General features: G+C 48.3%; 1 protein-coding gene across 2 annotated transcripts in view; it reads right to left on the bottom strand.

Annotated features, from left to right (window-relative positions):
- The window catches only part of preb (prolactin regulatory element binding), a 187,483-nt gene that overhangs the window by 97,987 nt on the left and 62,466 nt on the right, over positions 1 to 27,030 (bottom strand). For both annotated transcript variants that reach the window (XM_072515542.1, XM_072515536.1), the window contains exons 3-4: positions 25,451 to 25,668; positions 24,067 to 24,147 (exon numbers count right to left, since the gene is read on the bottom strand). In XM_072515542.1, coding sequence (XP_072371643.1) covers positions 24,067 to 24,147; positions 25,451 to 25,668 — 299 coding nt within the window. The remainder of the gene's footprint in view (positions 1 to 24,066; positions 24,148 to 25,450; positions 25,669 to 27,030) is intronic.

The raw sequence follows: 27,030 nt of genomic DNA, 5'->3' as shown, positions 1-27,030 counted from the left end.
GAATGAGTGTCACATTCCCTCAGTACGGGGACAATGCTGAATGAGTGTCACATTCCCTCAGTATAGGGACAATGCTGAATGAGTGTCACATTCCCTCAGTACGGGGACAATGCTGAATGAGTGTCACATTCCCTCAGTACGGGGACAATGCTGATTGAGTGTCACATTCCCTCAGTACGGGGGCAATGCTGAATGAGTGTCACATTCCCTCAGTACGGGGACAATGCTGAATGAGTGTCACATTCCCTCAGTATAGGGACAATGCTGAATGAGTGTCACATTCCCTCAGTACGGGGACAATGCTGAATGAGTGTCACATTCCCTCAGTATAGGGACAATGCTGAATGACTGTCACATTCCCTCAGTACGGGGACAATGCTGAATGAGTGTCACATTCCCTCAGTACAGGGACAATGCTGAATGAGTGTCACATTCCCTCAGTACGGAGGCAATGCTGAATGAGTGTCACATTCCCTCAGTATAGGGACAATGCTGAATGAGTGTCACATTCCCTCAGTATAGGGACAATGCTGAATGAGTGTCACATTCCCTCAGTACGGGGACAATGCTGAATGAGTGTCACATTCCCTCAGTATAGGGACAATGCTGAATGAGTGTCACATTCCCTCAGTACGGGGACAATGCTGAATGAGTGTCACATTCCCTCAGTATAGGGACAATGCTGAATGAGTGTCACATTCCCTCAGTATAGGGACAGTGCTGAATGAGTGTCACATTCCCTCAGTATAGGGACAATGCCGAATGAGTGTCACATTCCCTCAGTACGGGGACAATGCTGAATGAGTGTCACATTCCCTCAGTATAGGGACAATGCTGAATGAGTGTCACATTCCCTCAGTACGGGGACAATGCTGAATGAGTGTCACATTCCCTCAGTACGGAGGCAATGCTGAATGAGTGTCACATTCCCTCAGTACGGGGACAATGCTGAATGAGTGTCACATTCCCTCAGTATAGGAACAATGCTGAATGAGTGTCACATTCCCTCAGTACGGGGACAATGCTGAATGAGTGTCACATTCCCTCAGTACGGGGACAATGCTGAATGAGTGTCACATTCCCTCAGTGTAGGGACAATGCTGAATGAGTGTCACATTCCCTCAGTACGGAGGCAATGCTGAATGAGTGTCACATTGCTTCAGTACGGGGACAATGCTGAACGAGTGTCACATTCCCTCAGTATAGGGACAATGCTGAATGAGTGTCACATTCCCTCAGTACGGAGGCAATGCTGAATGAGTGTCACATTCCCTCAGTATGGAGGCAATGCTGAATGAGTGTCACATTCCCTCAGTATAGGGACAAAGCTGAATGAGTGTCACATTCCCTCAGTATAGGGACAATGCTGAATGAGTGTCACATTCCCTCAGTACGGAGGCAATGCTGAATGAGTGTCACATTCCCTCAGTACGGAGGCAATGCTGAATGAGTGTCACATTCCCTCAGTATAGGGACAATGCTGAATGAGAGTCACATTCCGTCAGTACGGGGACAATGCTGAATGAGTGTCACATTCCCTCAGTACGGGACAATGCTGAATGAGTGTCACATTCCCTCAGTATAGGGGCAATGGTGAATGAGTGTCACATTCCCTCAGTATAGGGGCAATGCTGAATGAGTGTCACATTCCCTCAGTACGGGGACAATGCTGAATGAGTGTCACATTCCCTCAGTACGGAGGCAATGCTGAATGAGTGTCACATTCCCTCAGTACGGGGACAATGCTGAATGAGTGTCACATTCCCTCAGTATAGGGACAATGCTGAATGAGTGTAACATTCCCTCAGTACGGGGACAATGCTGAATGAGTGTCACATTCCCTCAGTATGGGGACAATGCTGAATGAGTGTCACATTCCCTCAGTACGGGGACAATGCTGAATGAGTGTCACATTCTCTCAGTATAGGGACAATGCTGAATGAGTGTCACATTCCCTCAGTACGGGGACAATGCTGAATGAGTGTCACATTCCCTCAGTATAGGGACAATGCTGAATGAGTGTCACATTCCCTCAGTATAGGGACAATGCTGAATGAGTGTCACATTCCCTCAGTATAGGGACAATACTGAATGAGTGTCACATTCCCTCAGTATAGGGACAATGCTGAATGAGTGTCACATTCCCTCAGTATAGGGACAGTGCTGAATGAGTGTCACATTCCCTCAGTATAGGGACAATGCTGAATGAGTGTCACATTCCCTCAGTACGGGGACAATGCTGAATGAGTGTCACATTCCCTCAGTATAGGGACAATGCTGAATGAGTGTCACATTCCCTCAGTATAGGGACAATGCTGAATGAGTGTCACATTCCCTAGTACGGAGGCAATGCTGAATGAGTGTCACATTCCCTCAGTACGGGGACAATGCTGAATGAGTGTCACATTCCCTCAGTATAGGGACAATGCTGAATGAGTGTCACATTCCCTCAGTACGGGGACAATGCTGAATGAGTGTCACATTCCCTCAGTATGGGGACAATGCTGAATGAGTGTCACATTCCCTCAGTACGGGGACAATGCTGAATGAGTGTCACATTCCCTCAGTATAGGGACAATGCTGAATGTGTGTCACATTCCCTCAGTACGGGGACAATGCTGAATGAGTGTCACATTCCCTCAGTATAGGGACAATGCTGAATGAGCGTCACATTCCCTCAGTACGGGGACAATGCTGAATGAGGGTCACATTCCCTCAGTATAGGGACAATGCTGAATGAGTGTCACATTCCCTCAGTATAGGGGCAATGCTGAATGAGTGCCACATTCCCTCAGTACGGAGGCAATGCTGGATGAGTGTCACATTCCCTCAGCATCGGGACAATGCTGAATGAGTGTCACATTCCCTCAGTATAGGGACAATGCTGAATGAGTGTCACATTCCCTCAGTATAGGGACAATGCTGAATGAGTGTCACATTCCCTCAGTATAGGGACAATGCTGAATGAGAGTCACATTCCCTCAGTACGGGGACAATGCTGAATGAGTGTCACATTCCCTCAGTGTAGGGACAATGCTGAATGAGTGTCACATTCCCTCAGTACGGAGGCAATGCTGAATGAGTGTCACATTGCTTCAGTACGGGGACAATGCTTAATGAGTGTCACATTCCCTCAGTATAGGGACAATGCTGAATGAGTGTCACATTCCCTCAGTACGGAGGCAATGCTGAATGAGTGTCACATTCCCTCAGTACGGAGGCAATGCTGAATGAGTGTCACATTATCTCAGTACGGGGACAATGCTGAATGAGTGTCACATTCCCTCAGTATAGGGACAATGCTGAATGAGAGTCACATTCCGTCAGTACGGGGACAATGCTGAATGAGTGTCACATTCCCTCAGTACGGGACAATGCTGAATGAGTGTCACATTCCCTCAGTATAGGGACATTGCTGAATGAGTGTCACATTCCCTCAGTATAGGGGCAATGCTGAATGAGTGTCACATTCCCTCAGTACGGGGACAATGCTGAATGAGTGTCACATTCCCTCAGTACGGAGGCAATGCTGAATGAGTGTCACATTCCCTCAGTACGGGGACAATGCTGAATGAGTGTCACATTCCCTCAGTACGGGGACAATGCTGAATGAGTGTCACATTCCCTCAGTACGGGGACAATGCTGAATGAGTGTCACATTCCCTCAGTATGGGGACAATGCTGAATGAGTGTCACATTCCCTCAGTACGGGGACAATGCTGAATGAGTGTCACATTCCCTCAGTACAGGGACAATGCTGAATGAGTGTCACATTCCCTCAGTACGGAGGCAATGCTGAATGAGTGTCACATTCCCTCAGGATAGGGACAATGCTGAATGAGTGTCACATTCCCTCAGTATAGGGACAATGCTGAATGAGTGTCACATTCCCTCAGTACGGGGACAATGCTGAATGAGTGTCACATTCCCTCAGTATAGGGACAATGCTGAATGAGTGTCACATTCCCTCAGTACAGGGACAATGCTGAATGAGTGTCACATTCCCTCAGTACGGAGGCAATGCTGAATGAGTGTCACATTCCCTCAGGATAGGGACAATGCTGAGTGAGTGTCACATTCCCTCAGTATAGGGACAATGCTGAATGAGTGTCACATTCCCTCAGTACGGGGACAATGCTGAATGAGTGTCACATTCCCTCAGTATAGGGACAATGCTGAATGAGTGTCACATTCCCTCAGTACGGGGACAATGCTGAATGAGTGTCACATTCCCTCAGTACGGGGACAATGCTGATTGAGTGTCACATTCCCTCAGTACGGGGGCAATGCTGAATGAGTGTCACATTCCCTCAGTACGGGGACAATGCTGAATGAGTGTCACATTCCCTCAGTATAGGGACAATGCTGAATGAGTGTCACATTCCCTCAGTACGGGGACAATGCTGAATGAGTGTCACATTCCCTCAGTATAGGGACAATGCTGAATGACTGTCACATTCCCTCAGTACGGGGACAATGCTGAATGAGTGTCACATTCCCTCAGTACAGGGACAATGCTGAATGAGTGTCACATTCCCTCAGTACGGAGGCAATGCTGAATGAGTGTCACATTCCCTCAGTATAGGGACAATGCTGAATGAGTGTCACATTCCCTCAGTATAGGGACAATGCTGAATGAGTGTCACATTCCCACAGTACGGGGACAATGCTGAATGAGTGTCACATTCCCTCAGTATAGGGACAATGCTGAATGAGTGTCACATTCCCTCAGTACGGGGACAATGCTGAATGAGTGTCACATTCCCTCAGTACGGGGACAATGCTGAATGAGTGTCACATTCCCTCAGTATAGGGACAATGCTGAATGAGTGTCACATTCCCTCAGTACGGGGACAATGCTGAATGCGTGTCACATTCCCTCAGTATAGGGGCAATGCTGAATGAGTGTCACATTCCCTCAGTATAGGGACAATGCTGAATGAGTGTCACATTCCCTCAGTATAGGGACAATGCTGAATGAGTGTCACATTCCCTCAGTACGGGGACAATGCTGAATGAGTGTCACATTCCCTCAGTATAGGGACAATGCTGAATGAGTGTCACATTCCCTCAGTATAGGGACAATGCTGAATGAGTGTCACATTCCCTCAGTACGGGGACAATGCTGAATGAGTGTCACATTCCCTCAGTATAGGGACAATGCTGAATGAGTGTCACATTCTCTCAGTACGGAGGCAATGCTGAATGAGTGTCACATTCCCTCAGTATAGGGACAATGCTGAATGAGTGTCACATTCCCTCCGTATAGGGACAATGCTGAATGAGTGTCACATTCCCTCAGTATAGGGACAATGCTGAATGAGTGTCACATTCCGTCAGTACGGGGACAATGCTGAATGAGTGTCACATTCCCTCAGTATAGGGACAATGCTGAATGAGTGTCACATTCCCTCAGTATAGGGACATTGCTGAATGAGTGTCACATTCCCTCAGTATAGGGGCAATGCTGAATGAGTGTCACATTCCCTCAGTACGGGGACAATGCTGAATGAGTGTCACATTCCCTCAGTACGGAGGCAATGCTGAATGAGTGTCACATTCCCTCAGTACGGGGACAATGCTGAATGAGTGTCACATTCCCTCAGTATAGGGATAATGCTGAATGAGTGTCACATTCCCTCAGTACGGGGACAATGCTGAATGAGTGTCACATTCCCTCAGTATGGGGACAATGCTGAATGAGTGTCACATTCCCTCAGTACGGGGACAATGCTGAATGAGTGTCACATTCCCTCAGTATAGGGACAATGCTGAATGAGTGTCACATTCCCTCAGTACGGGGACAATGCTGAATGAGTGTCACATTCCCTCAGTATAGGGACAATGCTGAATGAGTGTCACATTCCCTCAGTATAGGGACAATGCTGAATGAGTGTCACATTCCCTCAGTATAGGGACAATACTGAATGAGTGTCACATTCCCTCAGTATAGGGACAATGCTGAATGAGTGTCACATTCCCTCAGTATAGGGACAGTGCTGAATGAGTGTCACATTCCCTCAGTATAGGGACAATGCTGAATGAGTGTCACATTCCCTCAGTACGGGGACAATGCTGAATGAGTGTCACATTCCCTCAGTATAGGGACAATGCTGAATGAGTGTCACATTCCCTCAGTATAGGGACAATGCTGAATGAGTGTCACATTCCCTAGTACGGAGGCAATGCTGAATGAGTGTCACATTCCCTCAGTACGGGGACAATGCTGAATGAGTGTCACATTCCCTCAGTATAGGGACAATGCTGAATGAGTGTCACATTCCCTCAGTACGGGGACAATGCTGAATGAGTGTCACATTCCCTCAGTATGGGGACAATGCTGAATGAGTGTCACATTCCCTCAGTACGGGGACAATGCTGAATGAGTGTCACATTCCCTCAGTATAGGGACAATGCTGAATGAGTGTCACATTCCCTCAGTACGGGGACAATGCTGAATGAGTGTCACATTCCCTCAGTATAGGGACAATGCTGAATGAGCGTCACATTCCCTCAGTACGGGGACAATGCTGAATGAGGGTCACATTCCCTCAGTATAGGGACAATGCTGAATGAGTGTCACATTCCCTCAGTATAGGGGCAATGCTGAATGAGTGCCACATTCCCTCAGTACGGAGGCAATGCTGAATGAGTGTCACATTCCCTCAGTATCGGGACAATGCTGAATGAGTGTCACATTCCCTCAGTATAGGGACAATGCTGAATGAGTGTCACATTCCCTCAGTATAGGGACAATGCTGAATGAGTGTCACATTCCCTCAGTATAGGGACAATGCTGAATGAGAGTCACATTCCCTCAGTACGGGGACAATGCTGAATGAGTGTCACATTCCCTCAGTGTAGGGACAATGCTGAATGAGTGTCACATTCCCTCAGTACGGAGGCAATGCTGAATGAGTGTCACATTGCTTCAGTACGGGGACAATGCTTAATGAGTGTCACATTCCCTCAGTATAGGGACAATGCTGAATGAGAGTCACATTCCCTCAGTACGGGGACAATGCTGAATGAGTGTCACATTCCCTCAGTGTAGGGACAATGCTGAATGAGTGTCACATTCCCTCAGTACGGAGGCAATGCTGAATGAGTGTCACATTGCTTCAGTACGGGGACAATGCTTAATGAGTGTCACATTCCCTCAGTATAGGGACAATGCTGAATGAGTGTCACATTCCCTCAGTACGGGGACAATGTTGAATGAGTGTCACATTCCCTCAGTATGGGGACAATGCTGAATGAGTGTCACATTCCCTCAGTACGGGGACAATGCTGAATGAGTGTCACATTCCCTCAGTATAGGGACAATGCTGAATGAGTGTCACATTCCCTCAGTACGGGGACAATGCTGAATGAGTGTCACATTCCCTCAGTATAGGGACAATGCTGAATGAGCGTCACATTCCCTCAGTACGGGGACAATGCTGAATGAGGGTCACATTCCCTCAGTATAGGGACAATGCTGAATGAGTGCCACATTCCCTCAGTACGGAGGCAATGCTGAATGAGTGTCACATTCCCTCAGTATCGGGACAATGCTGAATGAGTGTCACATTTCCTCAGTATAGGGACAATGCTGAATGAGTGTCACATTCCCTCAGTATAGGGACAATGCTGAATGAGTGTCACATTCCCTCAGTATAGGGACAATGCTGAATGAGAGTCACATTCCCTCAGTATAGGGACAATGCTGAATGAGTGTCACATTCCCTCAGTACGGGGACAATGCTGAATGAGTGTCACATTCCCTCAGTATAGGGACAATGCTGAATGAGTGTCACATTCCCTCAGTACGGGGACAATGCTGAATGAGTGTCACATTCCCTCAGTACGGGGACAATGCTGAATGAGTGTCACATTCCCTCAGTACGGGGACAATGCTGAATGAGTGTCACATTCCCTCAGTACGGGGACAATGCTGAATGAGTGTCACATTCCCTCAGTACGGGGACAATGCTGAATGAGTGTCACATTCCCTCAGTATAGGGGCAATGCTGAATGAGTGTCACATTCCCTCAGTATAGGGACAATGCTGAATGAGTGTCACATTCCCTCAGTACGGGGACAATGCTGATTGAGTGTCACATTCCCTCAGTACGGGGACAATGCTGATTGAGTGTCACATTCCCTCAGTACGGGGGCAATGCTGAATGAGTGTCACATTCCCTCAGTACGGGGACAATGCTGAATGAGTGTCACATTCCCTCAGTATAGGGACAATGCTGAATGAGTGTCACATTCCCTCAGTACGGGGACAATGCTGAATGAGTGTCACATTCCCTCAGTATAGGGACAATGCTGAATGACTGTCACATTCCCTCAGTACGGGGACAATGCTGAATGAGTGTCACATTCCCTCAGTACAGGGACAATGCTGAATGAGTGTCACATTCCCTCAGTACGGAGGCAATGCTGAATGAGTGTCACATTCCCTCAGTATAGGGACAATGCTGAATGAGTGTCACATTCCCTCAGTATAGGGACAATGCTGAATGAGTGTCACATTCCCTCAGTACGGGGACAATGCTGAATGAGTGTCACATTCCCTCAGTACGGGGACAATGCTGAATGAGTGTCACATTCCCTCAGTATAGGGACAATGCTGAATGAGTGTCACATTCCCTCAGTACGGGGACAATGCTGAATGAGTGTCACATTCCCTCAGTATAGGGGCAATGCTGAATGAGTGTCACATTCCCTCAGTATAGGGACAATGCTGAATGAGTGTCACATTCCCTCAGTATAGGGACAATGCTGAATGAGTGTCACATTCCCTCAGTACGGGGACAATGCTGAATGAGTGTCACATTCCCTCAGTATAGGGACAATGCTGAATGAGTGTCACATTCCCTCAGTATAGGGACAATGCTGAATGAGTGTCACATTCCCTCAGTACGGGGACAATGCTGAAGGAGTGTCACATTCCCTCAGTATAGGGACAATGCTGAATGAGTGTCACATTCTCTCAGTACGGAGGCAATGCTGAATGAGTGTCACATTCCCTCAGTATAGGGACAATGCTGAATGAGTGTCACATTCCCTCCGTATAGGGACAATGCTGAATGAGTGTCACATTCCCTCAGTATAGGGACAATGCTGAATGAGTGTCACATTCCCTCAGTACGGGGACAATGCTGAATGAGTGTCACATTCCCTCAGTATAGGGACAATGCTGAATGAGTGTCACATTCCCTCAGTATAGGGACAATGCTGAATGAGTGTCACATTCCCTAGTACGGAGGCAATGCTGAATGAGTGTCACATTCCCTCAGTACGGGGACAATGCTGAATGAGTGTCACATTCCCTCAGTATAGGGACAATGCTGAATGAGTGTCACATTCCCTCAGTACGGGGACAATGCTGAATGAGTGTCACATTCCCTCAGTATGGGGACAATGCTGAATGAGTGTCACATTCCCTCAGTACGGGGACAATGCTGAATGAGTGTCACATTCCCTCAGTATAGGGACAATGCTGAATGAGTGTCACATTCCCTCAGTACGGGGACAATGCTGAATGAGTGTCACATTCCCTCAGTATAGGGACAATGCTGAATGAGCGTCACATTCCCTCAGTACGGGGACAATGCTGAATGAGGGTCACATTCCCTCAGTATAGGGACAATGCTGAATGAGTGTCACATTCCCTCAGTATAGGGGCAATGCTGAATGAGTGCCACATTCCCTCAGTACGGAGGCAATGCTGAATGAGTGTCACATTCCCTCAGTATCGGGACAATGCTGAATGAGTGTCACATTCCCTCAGTATAGGGACAATGCTGAATGAGTGTCACATTCCCTCAGTATAGCGACAATGCTGAATGAGTGTCACATTCCCTCAGTATAGGGACAATGCTGAATGAGAGTCACATTCCCTCAGTACGGGGACAATGCTGAATGAGTGTCACATTCCCTCAGTGTAGGGACAATGCTGAATGAGTGTCACATTCCCTCAGTACGGAGGCAATGCTGAATGAGTGTCACATTGCTTCAGTACGGGGACAATGCTTAATGAGTGTCACATTCCCTCAGTATAGGGACAATGCTGAATGAGTGTCACATTCCCTCAGTACGGAGGCAATGCTGAATGAGTGTCACATTCCCTCAGTACGGAGGCAATGCTGAATGAGTGTCACATTATCTCAGTACGGGGACAATGCTGAATGAGTGTCACATTCCCTCAGTATAGGGACAATGCTGAATGAGAGTCACATTCCGTCAGTACGGGGACAATGCTGAATGAGTGTCACATTCCCTCAGTACGGGACAATGCTGAATGAGTGTCACATTCCCTCAGTATAGGGACATTGCTGAATGAGTGTCACATTCCCTCAGTATAGGGGCAATGCTGAATGAGTGTCACATTCCCTCAGTACGGGGACAATGCTGAATGAGTGTCACATTCCCTCAGTACGGAGGCAATGCTGAATGAGTGTCACATTATCTCAGTACGGGGACAATGCTGAATGAGTGTCACATTCCCTCAGTATAGGGACAATGCTGAATGAGAGTCACATTCCGTCAGTACGGGGACAATGCTGAATGAGTGTCACATTCCCTCAGTACGGGGACAATGCTGAATGAGTGTCACATTCCCTCAGTACGGGGACAATGCTGAATGAGTGTCACATTCCCTCAGTATGGGGACAATGCTGAATGAGTGTCACATTCCCTCAGTACGGGGACAATGCTGAATGAGTGTCACATTCCCTCAGTATAGGGACAATGCTGAATGAGTGTCACATTCCCTCAGTACGGGGACAATGCTGAATGAGTGTCACATTCCCTCAGTACGGGGACAATGCTGAATGAGTGTCACATTCCCTCAGTACGGAGGCAATGCTGAATGAGTGTCACATTCCCTCAGTATAGGGACAATGCTGAATGAGTGTCACATTCCCTCAGGAGAGGGGCAATGCTGAATGAGTGTCACATTCCCTCAGTATAGGGAGCAATGCTGAATGAGTGTCACATTCCCTCAGTTTCGGGACAATGCTGAATGAGTGTCACATTCCCTCAGTATAGGGACAATGCTGAATGAGTGTCACATTCCCTCAGTACGGGGACAATGCTGAATGAGTGTCACATTCCCTCAGTATAGGGACAATGCTGAATGACTGTCACATTCCCTCAGTACGGGGACAATGCTGAATGAGTGTCACATTCCCTCAGTACAGGGACAATGCTGAATGAGTGTCACATTCCCTCAGTACGGAGGCAATGCTGAATGAGTGTCACATTCCCTCAGGATAGGGACAATGCTGAATGAGTGTCACATTCCCTCAGTATAGGGACAATGCTGAATGAGTGTCACATTCCCTCAGTACGGGGACAATGCTGAATGAGTGTCACATTCCCTCAGTATAGGGACAATGCTGAATGAGTGGCACATTCCCTCAGTACGGGGACAATGCTGAATGAGTGTCACATTCCCTCAGTACGGGGACAATGCTGAATGAGTGTCACATTCCCTCAGTACGGGGACAATGCTGAATGAGTGTCACATTCCCTCAGTATAGGGGCAATGCTGAATGAGTGTCACATTCCCTCAGTATAGGGACAATGCTGAATGAGTGTCACATTCCCTCAGTACGGGGACAATGCTGATTGAGTGTCACATTCCCTCAGTACGGGGACAATGCTGATTGAGTGTCACATTCCCTCAGTACGGGGGCAATGCTGAATGAGTGTCACATTCCCTCAGTACGGGGACAATGCTGAATGAGTGTCACATTCCCTCAGTATAGGGACAATGCTGAATGAGTGTCACATTCCCTCAGTACGGGGACAATGCTGAATGAGTGTCACATTCCCTCAGTATAGGGACAATGCTGAATGACTGTCACATTCCCTCAGTACGGGGACAATGCTGAATGAGTGTCACATTCCCTCAGTACAGGGACAATGCTGAATGAGTGTCACATTCCCTCAGTACGGAGGCAATGCTGAATGAGTGTCACATTCCCTCAGTATAGGGACAATGCTGAATGAGTGTCACATTCCCTCAGTATAGGGACAATGCTGAATGAGTGTCACATTCCCTCAGTACGGGGACAATGCTGAATGAGTGTCACATTCCCTCAGTATAGGGACAATGCTGAATGAGTGTCACATTCCCTCAGTACGGGGACAATGCTGAATGAGTGTCACATTCCCTCAGTACGGGGACAATGCTGAATGAGTGTCACATTCCCTCAGTATAGGGACAATGCTGAATGAGTGTCACATTCCCTCAGTATAGGGACAATGCTGAATGAGTGTCACATTCCCTCAGTATAGGGACAATGCTGAATGAGTGTCACATTCCCTCAGTACGGGGACAATGCTGAATGAGTGTCACATTCCCTCAGTATAGGGGCAATGCTGAATGAGTGTCACATTCCCTCAGTATAGGGACAATGCTGAATGAGTGTCACATTCCCTCAGTATAGGGACAATGCTGAATGAGTGTCACATTCCCTCAGTACGGGGACAATGCTGAATGAGTGTCACATTCCCTCAGTATAGGGACAATGCTGAATGAGTGTCACATTCCCTCAGTATAGGGACAATGCTGAATGAGTGTCACATTCCCTCAGTACGGGGACAATGCTGAATGAGTGTCACATTCCCTCAGTATAGGGACAATGCTGAATGAGTGTCACATTCTCTCAGTACGGAGGCAATGCTGAATGAGTGTCACATTCCCTCAGTATAGGGACAATGCTGAATGAGTGTCACATTCCCTCCGTATAGGGACAATGCTGAATGAGTGTCACATTCCCTCAGTATAGGGACAATGCTGAATGAGTGTCACATTCCGTCAGTACGGGGACAATGCTGAATGAGTGTCACATTCCCTCAGTATAGGGACAATGCTGAATGAGTGTCACATTCCCTCAGTATAGGGACATTGCTGAATGAGTGTCACATTCCCTCAGTATAGGGGCAATGCTGAATGAGTGTCACATTCCCTCAGTACGGGGACAATGCTGAATGAGTGTCACATTCCCTCAGTACGGAGGCAATGCTGAATGAGTGTCACATTCCCTCAGTACGGGGACAATGCTGAATGAGTGTCACATTCCCTCAGTATAGGGATAATGCTGAATGAGTGTCACATTCCCTCAGTACGGGGACAATGCTGAATGAGTGTCACATTCCCTCAGTATGGGGACAATGCTGAATGAGTGTCACATTCCCTCAGTACGGGGACAATGCTGAATGAGTGTCACATTCCCTCAGTATAGGGACAATGCTGAATGAGTGTCACATTCCCTCAGTACGGGGACAATGCTGAATGAGTGTCACATTCCCTCAGTACGGAGGCAATGCTGAATGAGTGTCACATTCCCTCAGTATAGGGACAATGCTGAATGAGTGTCACATTCCCTCAGGAGAGGGGCAATGCTGAATGAGTGTCACATTCCCTCAGTATAGGGAGCAATGCTGAATGAGTGTCACATTCCCTCAGTATAGGGACAATGCTGAATGAGTGTCACATTCCCTGAGTATAGGGACAATGCTGAATGAGTGTCACATTCCCTCAGTACGGGGACAATGCTGAATGAGTGTCACATTCCCTCAGTATAGGGACAATGCTGAATGACTGTCACATTCCCTCAGTACGGGGACAATGCTGAATGAGTGTCACATTCCCTCAGTACAGGGACAATGCTGAATGAGTGTCACATTCCCTCAGTACGGAGGCAATGCTGAATGAGTGTCACATTCCCTCAGTATAGGGACAATGCTGAATGAGTGTCACATTCCCTCAGTATAGGGACAATGCTGAATGAGTGTCACATTCGCTCAGTACGGGGACAATGCTGAATGAGTGTCACATTCCCTCAGTATAGGGACAATGCTGAATGAGTGTCACATTCCCTCAGTACGGGGACAATGCTGAATGAGTGTCACATTCCCTCAGTACGGGGACAATGCTGAATGAGTGTCACATTCCCTCAGTATAGGGGCAATGCTGAATGAGTGTCACATTCCCTCAGTATAGGGAGCAATGCTGAATGAGTGTCACATTCCCTCAGTACGGGGACAATGCTGAATGAGTGTCACATTCCCTCAGTATAGGGGCAATGCTGAATGAGTGTCACATTCCCTCAGTATAGGGACAATGCTGAATGAGTGTCACATTCCCTCAGTATAGGGACAATGCTGAATGAGTGTCACATTCCCTCAGTACGGGGACAATGCTGAATGAGTGTCACATTCCCTCAGTATAGGGACAATGCTGAATGAGTGTCACATTCCCTCAGTATAGGGACAATGCTGAATGAGTGTCACATTCCCTCAGTACGGGGACAATGCTGAATGAGTGTCACATTTCCTCAGTATAGGGACAATGCTGAATGAGTGTCACATTCTCTCAGTACGGAGGCAATGCTGAATGAGTGTCACATTCCCTCAGTATAGGGACAATGCTGAATGAGTGTCACATTCCCTCCGTATAGGGACAATGCTGAATGAGTGTCACATTCCCTCAGTATAGGGACAATGCTGAATGAGTGTCACATTCCCTCAGTACGGGGACAATGCTGAATGAGTGTCACATTCCCTCAGTATAGGGACAATGCTGAATGAGTGTCACATTCCCTCAGTATAGGGACAATGCTGAATGAGTGTCACATTCCCTCAGTACGGGGACAATGCTGAATGAGTGTCACATTCCCTCAGTATAGGGACAATGCTGAATGAGTGTCACATTCCCTCAGTATAGGGACAATGCTGAATGAGTGTCACATTCCCTCAGTACGGGGACAATGCTGAATGAGTGTCACATTCCCTCAGTATAGGGACAATGCAGAATGAATGTCACATTCCCTCAGTACGGAGGCAATGCTGAATGAGTGTCACATTCCCTCAGTACAGGGACAATGCTGAATGAGTGCCACATTGCCTCAGTACGGAGGCAATGCTGAATGAGTGTCACATTCCCTCAGTACGGAGGCAATGCTGAATGAGTGTCACATTCCCTCAGTATAGGGACAATGCTGAATGAGTGTCACATTCCCTCAGTATAGGGACAATGCTGAATGAGTGTCACATTCCCTCAGTATAGGGACAATGCTGAATGAGTGTCACATTCCCTCAGTACGGGGACAATGCTGAATGAGTGTCACATTCCCTCAGTACGGGGACAATGCTGAATGAGTGTCACATTCCCTCAGTATAGGGACAATGCTGAATGAGTGTCACATTCCCTCAGTACAGAGGCAATGCTGAATGAGTGTCACATTCCCTCAGTATAGGGACAATGCTGAATGAGTGCCACATTGCCTCAGTACGGAGGCAATGCTGAATGAGTGTCACATTCCCTCAGTATAGGGACAATGCTGAATGAGTGTCACATTCCCTCAGTATAGGGACAATGCTGAATGAGTGTCACATTCCCTCAGCACGGGGACAATGCTGAATGAGTGTCACATTCCCGCAGTACGGAGGCAATGCTGAATGAGTGTCACATTCCCTCAGTCCGGAGGCAATGCTGAATGAGTGTCACATTCCCTCAGTATAGGGACAATGCTGAATGAGTGTCACATTCCCTCAGTATAGGGACAATGCTGAATGAGTGTCACATTCCCTCAGTATAGGGACAATGCTGAATGAGTGTCACATTCCCTCAGTATAGGGACAATGCTGAATGAGTGTCACATTCCCTCAGTATAGGGACAATGCTGAATGAGTGTCACATTCCCTCAGTATAGGGACAATGCTGAATGAGTGTCACATTCCCTCAGTATAGGGACAATGCTGAATGAGTGTCACATTCCCTCAGTACGGGGACAATGCTGAATGAGTGTCACATTCCCTCAGTATAGGGACAATGCTGAATGAGTGTCACATTCCCTCAGTACGGAGGCAATGCTGAATGAGTGTCACATTCCCTCAGTCCGGAGGCAATGCTGAATGAGTGTCACATTCCCTCAGTATAGGGACAATGCTGAATGAGTGTCACATTCCCTCAGTATAGGGACAATGCTGAATGAGTGTCACATTCCCTCAGTATAGGGACAATGCTGAATGAGTGTCACATTCCCTCAGTATAGGGACAATGCTGAATGAGTGTCACATTCCCTCAGTATAGGGACAATGCTGAATGAGTGTCACATTCCCTCAGTATAGGGACAATGCTGAATGAGTGTCACATTCCCTCAGTACGGAGGCAATGCTGAATGAGTGTCACATTCCCTCAGTATAGGGGCAATGCTGAATGAGTGTCACATTCCCTCAGTATAGGGACAATGCTGAATGAGTGTCACATTCCCTCAGTATAGGGACAATGCTGAATGAGTGTCACATTCCCTCAGTACGGAGGCAATGGTGAATGAGTGTCACATTCCCTCAGTACGGGGACAATACTGAATGAGTGTCACATTCCCTCAGTATAGGGACAATGCTGAATGAGTGTCACATTCCCTCAGTACAGGGACAATGCTGAATGAGTGTCACATTCCCTCAGTACGCAGGCAATGCTGAATGAGTGTCACATTCCCTCAGTATAGGGACAATGCTGAATGAGTGTCACATTCCCTCAGTGTAGGGACAATGCTGAATGAGTGTCACATTCCCTCAGTACGGGGACAATGCTGAATGAGTGTCACATTCCCTCAGTACGGGGACAATGCTGAATGAGTGTCACATTCCCTCAGTATAGGGACAATGCTGAATGAGTGTCACATTCCCTCAGTACAGAGGCAATGCTGAATGAGTGTCACATTCCCTCAGTATAGGGACAATGCTGAATGAGTGCCACATTGCCTCAGTACGGAGGCAATGCTGAATGAGTGTCACATTCCCTCAGTATAGGGACAATGCTGAATGAGTGTCACATTCCCTCAGTATAGGGACAATGCTGAATGAGTGTCACATTCCCTCAGCACGGGGACAATGCTGAATGAGTGTCACATTCCCTCAGTACGGAGGCAATGCTGAATGAGTGTCACATTCCCGCAGTACGGAGGCAATGCTGAATGAGTGTCACATTCCCTCAGTCCGGAGGCAATGCTGAATGAGTGTCACATTCCCTCAGTATAGGGACAATGCTGAATGAGAGTCACATTCCCTCAGTATAGGGACAATGCTGAATGAGTGTCACATTCCCTCAGTATAGGGACAATGCTGAATGAGTGTCACATTCCCTCAGTATAGGGACAATGCTGAATGAGTGTCACATTCCCTCAGTACGGAGGCAATGCTGAATGAGTGTCACATTCCCTCAGTACGGGGACAATGCTGAATGAGTGTCACATTCCCTCAGTATAGGGACAATGCTGAATGAGTGTCACATTCCCTCAGTATAGGGACAATGCTGAATGAGTGTCACATTCCCTCAGTATAGGGACAATGCTGAATGAGTGTCACATTCCCTCAGTATAGGGACAATGCTGAATGAGTGTCACATTCCCTCAGTATAGGGACAATGCTGAATGAGTGTCACATTCCCTCAGTACGGGGACAATGCTGAATGAGTGTCACATTCCCTCAGTATAGGGACAATGCTGAATGAGTGTCACATTCCCTCAGTACGGAGGCAATGCTGAATGAGTGTCATATTCCCTCAGTCCGGAGGCAATGCTGAATGAGTGTCACATTCCCTCAGTATAGGGACAATGCTGAATGAGTGTCACATTCCCTCAGTATAGGGACAATGCTGAATGAGTGTCACATTCCCTCAGTATAGGGACAATGCTGAATGAGTGTCACATTCCCTCAGTATAGGGACAATGCTGAATGAGTGTCACATTCCCTCAGTATAGGGACAATGCTGAATGAGTGTCACATTCCCTCAGTATAGGGACAATGCTGAATGACTGTCACATTCCCTCAGTACGGGGACAATGCTGAATGAGTGTCACATTCCCTCAGTATAGGGACAATGCTGAATGAGTGTCACATTCCCTCAGTACGGAGGCAATGGTGAATGAGTGTCACATTCCCTCAGTACGGGGACAATACTGAATGAGTGTCACATTCCCTCAGTATAGGGACAATGCTGAATGAGTGTCACATTCCCTCAGTACAGGGACAATGCTGAATGAGTGTCACATTCCCTCAGTACGGAGGCAATGCTGAATGAGTGTCACATTCCCTCAGTATAGGGACAATGCTGAATGAGTGTCACATTCCCTCAGTACGGGGACAATGCTGAATGAGTGTCACATTCCCTCAGTACGGGGACAATGCTGAATGAGTGTCACATTCCCTCAGTATAGGGACAATGCTGAATGAGTGTCACATTCCCTCAGTACAGAGGCAATGCTGAATGAGTGTCACATTCCCTCAGTACAGGGACAATGCTGAATGAGTGTCACATTCCCTCAGTACGGAGGCAATGCTGAATGAGTGTCACATTCCCTCTGTATAGGGACAATGCTGAATGAGTGTCACATTCCCTCAGCACGGGGACAATGCTGAATGAGTGTCACATTCCCTCAGTACGGAGGCAATGCTGAATGAGTGTCACATTCCCGCAGTACGGAGGCAATGCTGAATGAGTGTCACATTCCCTCAGTCCGGAGGCAATGCTGAATGAGTGTCACATTCCCTCAGTATAGGGACAATGCTGAATGAGTGTCACATTCCCTCAGTATAGGGACAATGCTGAATGAGTGTCACATTCCCTCAGTATAGGGACGATGCTGAATGAGTGTCACATTCCCTCAGTATAGGGACAATGCTGAATGAGTGTCACATTCCCTCAGCATAGGGACAATGCTGAATGAGTGTCACATTCCCTCAGTATAGGGACAATGCTGAATGAGTGTCACATTCCCTCAGCACGGGGACAATGCTGAATGAGTGTCACATTCCCGCAGTACGGAGGCAATGCTGAATGAGTGTCACATTCCCTCAGTCCGGAGGCAATGCTGAATGAGTGTCACATTCCCTCAGTATAGGGACAATGCTGAATGAGTGTCACATTCCCTCAGTATAGGGACAATGCTGAATGAGTGTCACATTCCCTCAGTACGCAGGCAATGCTGAATGAGTGTCACATTCCCTCAGTATAGGGACAATGCTGAATGAGTGTCACATTCCCTCAGTGTAGGGACAATGCTGAATGAGTGTCACATTCCCTCAGTACGGGGACAATGCTGAATGAGTGTCACATTCCCTCAGTACGGGGACAATGCTGAATGAGTGTCACATTCCCTCAGTATAGGGACAATGCTGAATGAGTGTCACATTCCCTCAGTACAGAGGCAATGCTGAATGAGTGTCACATTCCCTCAGTATAGGGACAATGCTGAATGAGTGCCACATTGCCTCAGTACGGAGGCAATGCTGAATGAGTGTCACATTCCCTCAGTATAGGGACAATGCTGAATGAGTGTCACATTCCCTCAGTATAGGGACAATGCTGAATGAGTGTCACATTCCCTCAGCACGGGGACAATGCTGAATGAGTGTCACATTCCCTCAGTACGGAGGCAATGCTGAATGAGTGTCACATTCCCGCAGTACGGAGGCAATGCTGAATGAGTGTCACATTCCCTCAGTCCGGAGGCAATGCTGAATGAGTGTCACATTCCCTCAGTATAGGGACAATGCTGAATGAGAGTCACATTCCCTCAGTATAGGGACAATGCTGAATGAGTGTCACATTCCCTCAGTATAGGGACAATGCTGAATGAGTGTCACATTCCCTCAGTATAGGGACAATGCTGAATGAGTGTCACATTCCCTCAGTACGGAGGCAATGCTGAATGAGTGTCACATTCCCTCAGTACGGGGACAATGCTGAATGAGTGTCACATTCCCTCAGTATAGGGACAATGCTGAATGAGTGTCACATTCCCTCAGTATAGGGACAATGCTGAATGAGTGTCACATTCCCTCAGTATAGGGACAATGCTGAATGAGTGTCACATTCCCTCAGTATAGGGACAATGCTGAATGAGTGTCACATTCCCTCAGTATAGGGACAATGCTGAATGAGTGTCACATTCCCTCAGTACGGGGACAATGCTGAATGAGTGTCACATTCCCTCAGTATAGGGACAATGCTGAATGAGTGTCACATTCCCTCAGTACGGAGGCAATGCTGAATGAGTGTCATATTCCCTCAGTCCGGAGGCAATGCTGAATGAGTGTCACATTCCCTCAGTATAGGGACAATGCTGAATGAGTGTCACATTCCCTCAGTATAGGGACAATGCTGAATGAGTGTCACATTCCCTCAGTATAGGGACAATGCTGAATGAGTGTCACATTCCCTCAGTATAGGGACAATGCTGAATGAGTGTCACATTCCCTCAGTATAGGGACAATGCTGAATGAGTGTCACATTCCCTCAGTATAGGGACAATGCTGAATGACTGTCACATTCCCTCAGTACGGGGACAATGCTGAATGAGTGTCACATTCCCTCAGTATAGGGACAATGCTGAATGAGTGTCACATTCCCTCAGTACGGAGGCAATGGTGAATGAGTGTCACATTCCCTCAGTACGGGGACAATACTGAATGAGTGTCACATTCCCTCAGTATAGGGACAATGCTGAATGAGTGTCACATTCCCTCAGTACAGGGACAATGCTGAATGAGTGTCACATTCCCTCAGTACGGAGGCAATGCTGAATGAGTGTCACATTCCCTCAGTATAGGGACAATGCTGAATGAGTGTCACATTCCCTCAGTACGGGGACAATGCTGAATGAGTGTCACATTCCCTCAGTACGGGGACAATGCTGAATGAGTGTCACATTCCCTCAGTATAGGGACAATGCTGAATGAGTGTCACATTCCCTCAGTACAGAGGCAATGCTGAATGAGTGTCACATTCCCTCAGTACAGGGACAATGCTGAATGAGTGTCACATTCCCTCAGTACGGAGGCAATGCTGAATGAGTGTCACATTCCCTCTGTATAGGGACAATGCTGAATGAGTGTCACATTCCCTCAGCACGGGGACAATGCTGAATGAGTGTCACATTCCCTCAGTACGGAGGCAATGCTGAATGAGTGTCACATTCCCGCAGTACGGAGGCAATGCTGAATGAGTGTCACATTCCCTCAGTCCGGAGGCAATGCTGAATGAGTGTCACATTCCCTCAGTATAGGGACAATGCTGAATGAGTGTCACATTCCCTCAGTATAGGGACAATGCTGAATGAGTGTCACATTCCCTCAGTATAGGGACGATGCTGAATGAGTGTCACATTCCCTCAGTATAGGGACAATGCTGAATGAGTGTCACATTCCCTCAGTATAGGGACAATGCTGAATGAGTGTCACATTCCCTCAGTATAGGGACAATGCTGAATGAGTGTCACATTCCCTCAGCACGGGGACAATGCTGAATGAGTGTCACATTCCCGCAGTACGGAGGCAATGCTGAATGAGTGTCACATTCCCTCAGTCCGGAGGCAATGCTGAATGAGTGTCACATTCCCTCAGTATAGGGACAATGCTGAATGAGTGTCACATTCCCTCAGTATAGGGACAATGCTGAATGAGTGTCACATTCCCTCAGTATAGGGACAATGCTGAATGAGTGTCACATTCCCTCAGTATAGGGACAATGCTGAATGAGTGTCACATTCCCTCAGTATAGGGACAATGCTGAATGAGTGTCACATTCCCTCAGTATAGGGACAATGCTGAATGAGTGTCACATTCCCTCAGTATAGGGACAATGCTGAATGAGTGTCACATTCCCTCAGTACGGGGACAATGCTGAATGAGTGTCACATTCCCTCAGTATAGGGACAATGCTGAATGAGTGTCACATTCCCTCTGCACGGGGACAATGCTGAATGAGTGTCACATTCCCTCAGTATAGGGACAATGCTGAATGAGTGTCACATTCCCTCAGTACGGAGGCAATGCTGAATGAGTGTCACATTCCCTCAGTATAGGGACAATGCTGAATGAGTGTCACATTCCCTCAGTACGGGGACAATGCTGAATGAGTGTCACATTCCCTCAGTATAGGGACAATGGTGAATGAGTGTCACATTCCCTCAGTACGGGGACAATGCTGAATGAGTGTCACATTCCCTCAGTATAGGGACAATGCTGAATGAGTGTCACATTCCCTCAGTATAGGGACAATGCTGAATGAGTGTCACATTCCCTCAGTATAGGGACAATGCTGAATGAGTGTCACATTCCCTCAGTACGGGGACAATGCTGAATGAGTGTCACATTCCCTCAGTACGGGGACAATGCTGAATGAGTGTCACATTCCCTCAGTATAGGGACAATGCTGAATGAGTGTCACATTCCCTCAGTATAGGGACAATGCTGAATGAGTGTCACATTCCCTCAGTATAGGGAGCAATGCTGAATGAGTGTCACATTCCCTCAGTACGGGGGATACACGATCGAATGCTTCCTCAACTCTCTACTGGGACGTTGTGACAAATGACGTGTCTCACCACTATTATAGTATTGCCCTGACTTCTGCTTCTGTCCCTGCATTGTAGCCAATCAGCCCTGATCCCAGTCCTTCCCATATTCCCCCATGGATGATAATAATAATCTGTTACTGTCACAGGTATGAAGTTACTGTGAAAAGCCCCTCGTCGCCACATTCCGGCGCCTGTTCGGGGAGGCCGGTTCGGGAATTGAACCCGCGCTGCATTACAAACCAGCTGTCCAGCCCACTGAGCTAAACCAGTCCTGGATATCCAGGTTTGCACTGATCCAATTCGGATTACCAACGTAACCAATACCTCTTCAGTGCGCGAACACGCATCTCAAAATAAATAAACTGAACATACTGGAACAGGACCATCGTTAAGCAAAACAGGAAAAGTTAAATTTGTGTCTATTATTAAACATGACCTAGTGGCGCAGTGGTTAGCACTGCTGCATCACAGGGACAGGGTGGTTACGCAATGGTTAGCACTGCTGCCTCAAGGGTGTGGCACGACAGCACAGTGGTTAGCACTGCTGCATCACGGGGACAGGGTGGTTATGCAACGGTTAGCACTGCTGCCTCAAGGGTGTGGCGCGGCGGCACAGTGGTTAGCACTGCTGCATCACGGGGACAGGGTGGTTATGCAACGGTTAGCACTGCTGCCTCAAGGGTGTGGCGCGGCGGCACAGTGGTTAGCACTGCTGCCTCACGGGGACCACGTGGTTACACAATGGTTTGCACTGCTGCCACAAGGGTGTGGCGCGGCGGCACAGTGGTTAGCACTGCTGCATCACGGGGACAGGGTGGTTATGCAACGGTTAGCACTGCTGCCTCAAGGGTGTGGCGCGGCGGCACAGTGGTTAGCACTGCTGCATCACGGGGACAGGGTGGTTATGCAACGGTTAGCACTGCTGCCTCAAGGGTGTGGCGCGGCGGCACAGTGGTTAGCACTGCTGCATCACGGGGACAGGGTGGTTATGCAACGGTTAGCACTGCTGCCTCAAGGGTGTGGCGCGGCGGCACAGTGGTTAGCACTGCTGCCTCACGGGGACCACGTGGTTACACAATGGTTTGCACTGCTGCCACAAGGGTGTGGCGCGGCGGCACAGTGGTTAGCACTGCTGCATCACGGGGACAGGGTGGTTATGCAACGGTTAGCACTGCTGCCTCAAGGGTGTGGCGCGGCGGCACAGTGGTTAGCACTGCTGCCTCACGGGGACCACGTGGTTACACAATGGTTTGCACTGCTGCCACAAGGGGATGGCATGGCGGCACAGTGGTTAGCACTGCTGCCTCACGGGGCAGCGCGGTGGCGGTGGTTAGCACCGGTTTGATCTCGGCCCCGGGTCACTGTCCATGTGGAGTTTGCACATTCTCCCCGTGGCTGCGTGAGTTTACTCTGCACAGCTCAAAGATGTGCAGAGCAGGTGAATTGGCCGCGCTAAATTGCCCCTTAATTGAAAAAAAAAGAATTGGGTACTCTCAATTTTAAAAAAAATTAAACATGATTTCCAACACTCAGAATAGAAGAGTAGTTTTGAGGGTTATGGCCCCGAGTACTTTTTATTTAAGAGATCGGCCAATTGAAGTCAACCAACTGAGTCACATTCCACTAACCCCAATAATCTCAATAGCCCAACACAATCTTTCACAGGCTGGTGCTGGGAATTTACTGGAATTCAAACCTTGTTGTCCGGACTGATGTCCACGTCTTCAACCTCTCCATCATGAGCTCGGAAGTCAAACCGTTTCTTCATACTTGGAAACTGTGGTTGGAAAAATATCCACTGTTTGAATTCATATTTCAACATTTCCCCATTAATTCCATTCATATTACAACATTTCCCCACTAATGTGTGGTCAGCACGGTAGCACAGTGGTTAGCACTGTTTCATCGCAGCGCCAGGGTCCCAGGTTCGATTCCTGGCCTCGGGTCACTGTCTGTGTGAAGTCTGCACGTTCTCCCCGTGTCTGCGTGGGTTTCCTCCGGGTGCTCCGGTTTCCTCCCACAGTCCAAAGATGTGCAGGTTAGGTGGATTGGCCGTGCTAAATTGCCCTTAGTGTCCAAAAAGGTTAGGTGGGGTTCCTGGGTTGTGGAGATAGGGTGGAGTTGTGGGCTTAGGTGGGTTTGTCTTTCCGGTGCAGACTCAATGCGCCAAATGGCCTCCTTCTGCACTGAAAATTCTATGTCTATTCTATTCATATTTCAACATTCCCCTATTAATTTTTCTCCCTAAGGTATGACAAACACCAAAATGTCCGTCCTTGTTCCACACACACACCAGCAGTCTCTGGCAATGCGATACTCCCCATGGGGCTTGGGGCAGTTGCAGGGATGTGGGGGGGCGGTGGTTTAAAGAGGGACATGGAAGGGACCAGGAACATGAAATCTGGACAACGTTGTGTGTCCCTGATGCTGGAAACAGGCCAATCGGAATCTCAATCACTTCCCCAGCTGGCACCAGCTGTTTTAGCACAGATGTGGTGTGAGATCTGGGCTTTTTGGTCTGGATGTCAATTCCAGAATGAGCAGCCCTGGTTTTCAGCGATTCCCATTGCAATAGGGCAATTTACCCAAGGATTTACCTGCAATAGGGCAGCACGGTAGCACAAGTGGATAGCATGTGGCTTCACAGCGCCAGGGTCCCAGGTTCGATTCCCCGCTGGGTCACTGACTGTGCGGAGTCTGCACGTTCTCCCCGTGTGTGCGTGGGTTTCCTCCGGGTGCTCCGGTTTCCTCCCACAGTCCAAAGACGTGCAGGTTAGGTGGATTGGCCATGCTAAATTGCCCTTAGTGTCCAAAAGGTTAGGAGGGGTTATTGGGTTACGGGGATAGGGTGGAAGTGAGGGTTTAAGTGGGTCGGTGCAGACTCGATGGGCCGAATGCCCTCCGTCTGCACTGTATGTTCTATGTGTACTGTGACATTTTGTTCACTGGGCAGAGACAACCCCAATGCTGGGACAATGCTCCAACTAACAGACTGCACCACAGTCACAGTTAGGCCTCGCTCCTTTAAATTTTTCAAAGACAGGCAGATAAACGTTACTGAAGTTGTGTCTTCTTTGTACCTCCCAAACCCGAATAAAGCCGTCCACGCCTCCGGTGACAAGAAAGGAATGCTTCAAGTCGAAGCGGACAGTTTTCTGAAGTGCGTCTGTACTGAAGTCAGTGTGAACGACATGAAGTGACTCTACCACCATTTCTGTCGTCTCATTCCGTAAGCACTCGCCCGCATCACCAGCCATTTTATTTCCAGTCTTTCGTTTCCTGGCTTCAGTCTTCTTCACTGCAGAGAAAGAGAGAGATGGTGGGCAGGAGGGAGTGAGTGAGTAGAGAGGAGATGCTCAAATAGAAATTTATTATGTGACTAATGTAGAATTGTTATCTTCTATTTTATATTTATGGCAGTAATGTTGTTAACAGCCTGGGTTACGGTATATATTTGTTGCACTAAAATTATTAAAATATCTAGTTTAAGGTATCCAAACTGTGTGTCTGCTAAAGTTGTAATAAAGAAGTCATAAAAGGTGAGGTCATGCTTCATAGCGCCAGAGACCCGGGTTCAATTCCAGCCTTGGGTGACTGTGCGGAGTCTGCACATCCTCCCCGTGTCTGCGTGGGTTTCCTCCGGGTGCTCCGGTTTCCTCCCACAGTCCAAAGACGTGCAAGTTAGGTGGATTGGCCACGATAAATTGCCCATAGTGTCCCCCCCCCAAAAAGGTTTGGTTTGGTTACTGGATACGGGACAGGGTGAAGTTGTGGGATTAAGTAGCTTGCTCTTTCGAGGCGACCTCCGGTTGCGGCAGGGATGAGCTAGCCGCACGTTTCGGCGGCTCCAGCTCCGACGGAACTTCGGGCTCTTTTAAGAGCCCCAACTTGGACGGCCGAAAAACCCGGTGCGAGGCGCGAGGGAAGGGAGTCCCCCCCGAACGACGGAGGGAAAAACCGGCGGTGGCGGCTGCAGCCCGAAGAATCTGCAGCCGGAAGGTCAGAGGGAGTGGAACAAAATGGCGGCGGAGAAACCACAGGTGACATGGGGGCCTGAGCAGGACGAGGTGGTGAGACGGTGCGTGGACCTGCTGAAGAAGGAGGTAATGACCCCGTTGTTACAGGCAATTGAGGGGCTTAAGGAGACTTTAAAGACCCAGGAGATGGAACTTCGCGTGGTGGAGCAGAAGGTGTCAGGTATTGAGGACGAGGTCCTGGGCCTGGCGGTCAAGACTCAGACGCACGAGGCACTTCATAAAAAGTGTGCTGACAGGATTGAGGCCCTTGAAAATGGAGCGCGAAGGAAGAACCTTAGGATACTAGGTCTCCCGGAGGGTGTGGAAGGAGTGGACTGTGGAGCGTACGCAAGTAAGATGCTGAGCTCACTGATGGGTGCTGAGGCCCCTGCGGGCCCTATGGAGGTGGAGTGGGCAAATCGGATCCCGGCGAGAAGACCAAAAGCGGGAGAACCACCGAGGGCGATAATCGTGCGATTCTACCGCCTTAAGGACAGAGAAGAGGTTCTGAGATGGGCTAAAAAGGTGCGGAGTAGCAGATGGGAGAATGCGGTGGTAAGGATCTACCAGGATTGGAGTGCGGAGGTGGCGAGAAGGAGGGCGAGCTTCAACCGAGCCAAAGAGGTTTTGCACAAAAGGAAGGT

This window comes from Scyliorhinus torazame, chromosome 1 (genome assembly GCF_047496885.1).
Source record: "Scyliorhinus torazame isolate Kashiwa2021f chromosome 1, sScyTor2.1, whole genome shotgun sequence".
In the NCBI taxonomy this organism is placed as follows: domain Eukaryota; kingdom Metazoa; phylum Chordata; class Chondrichthyes; order Carcharhiniformes; family Scyliorhinidae; genus Scyliorhinus; species Scyliorhinus torazame.
This window is presented reverse-complemented; position numbering and strand designations above follow the sequence as displayed.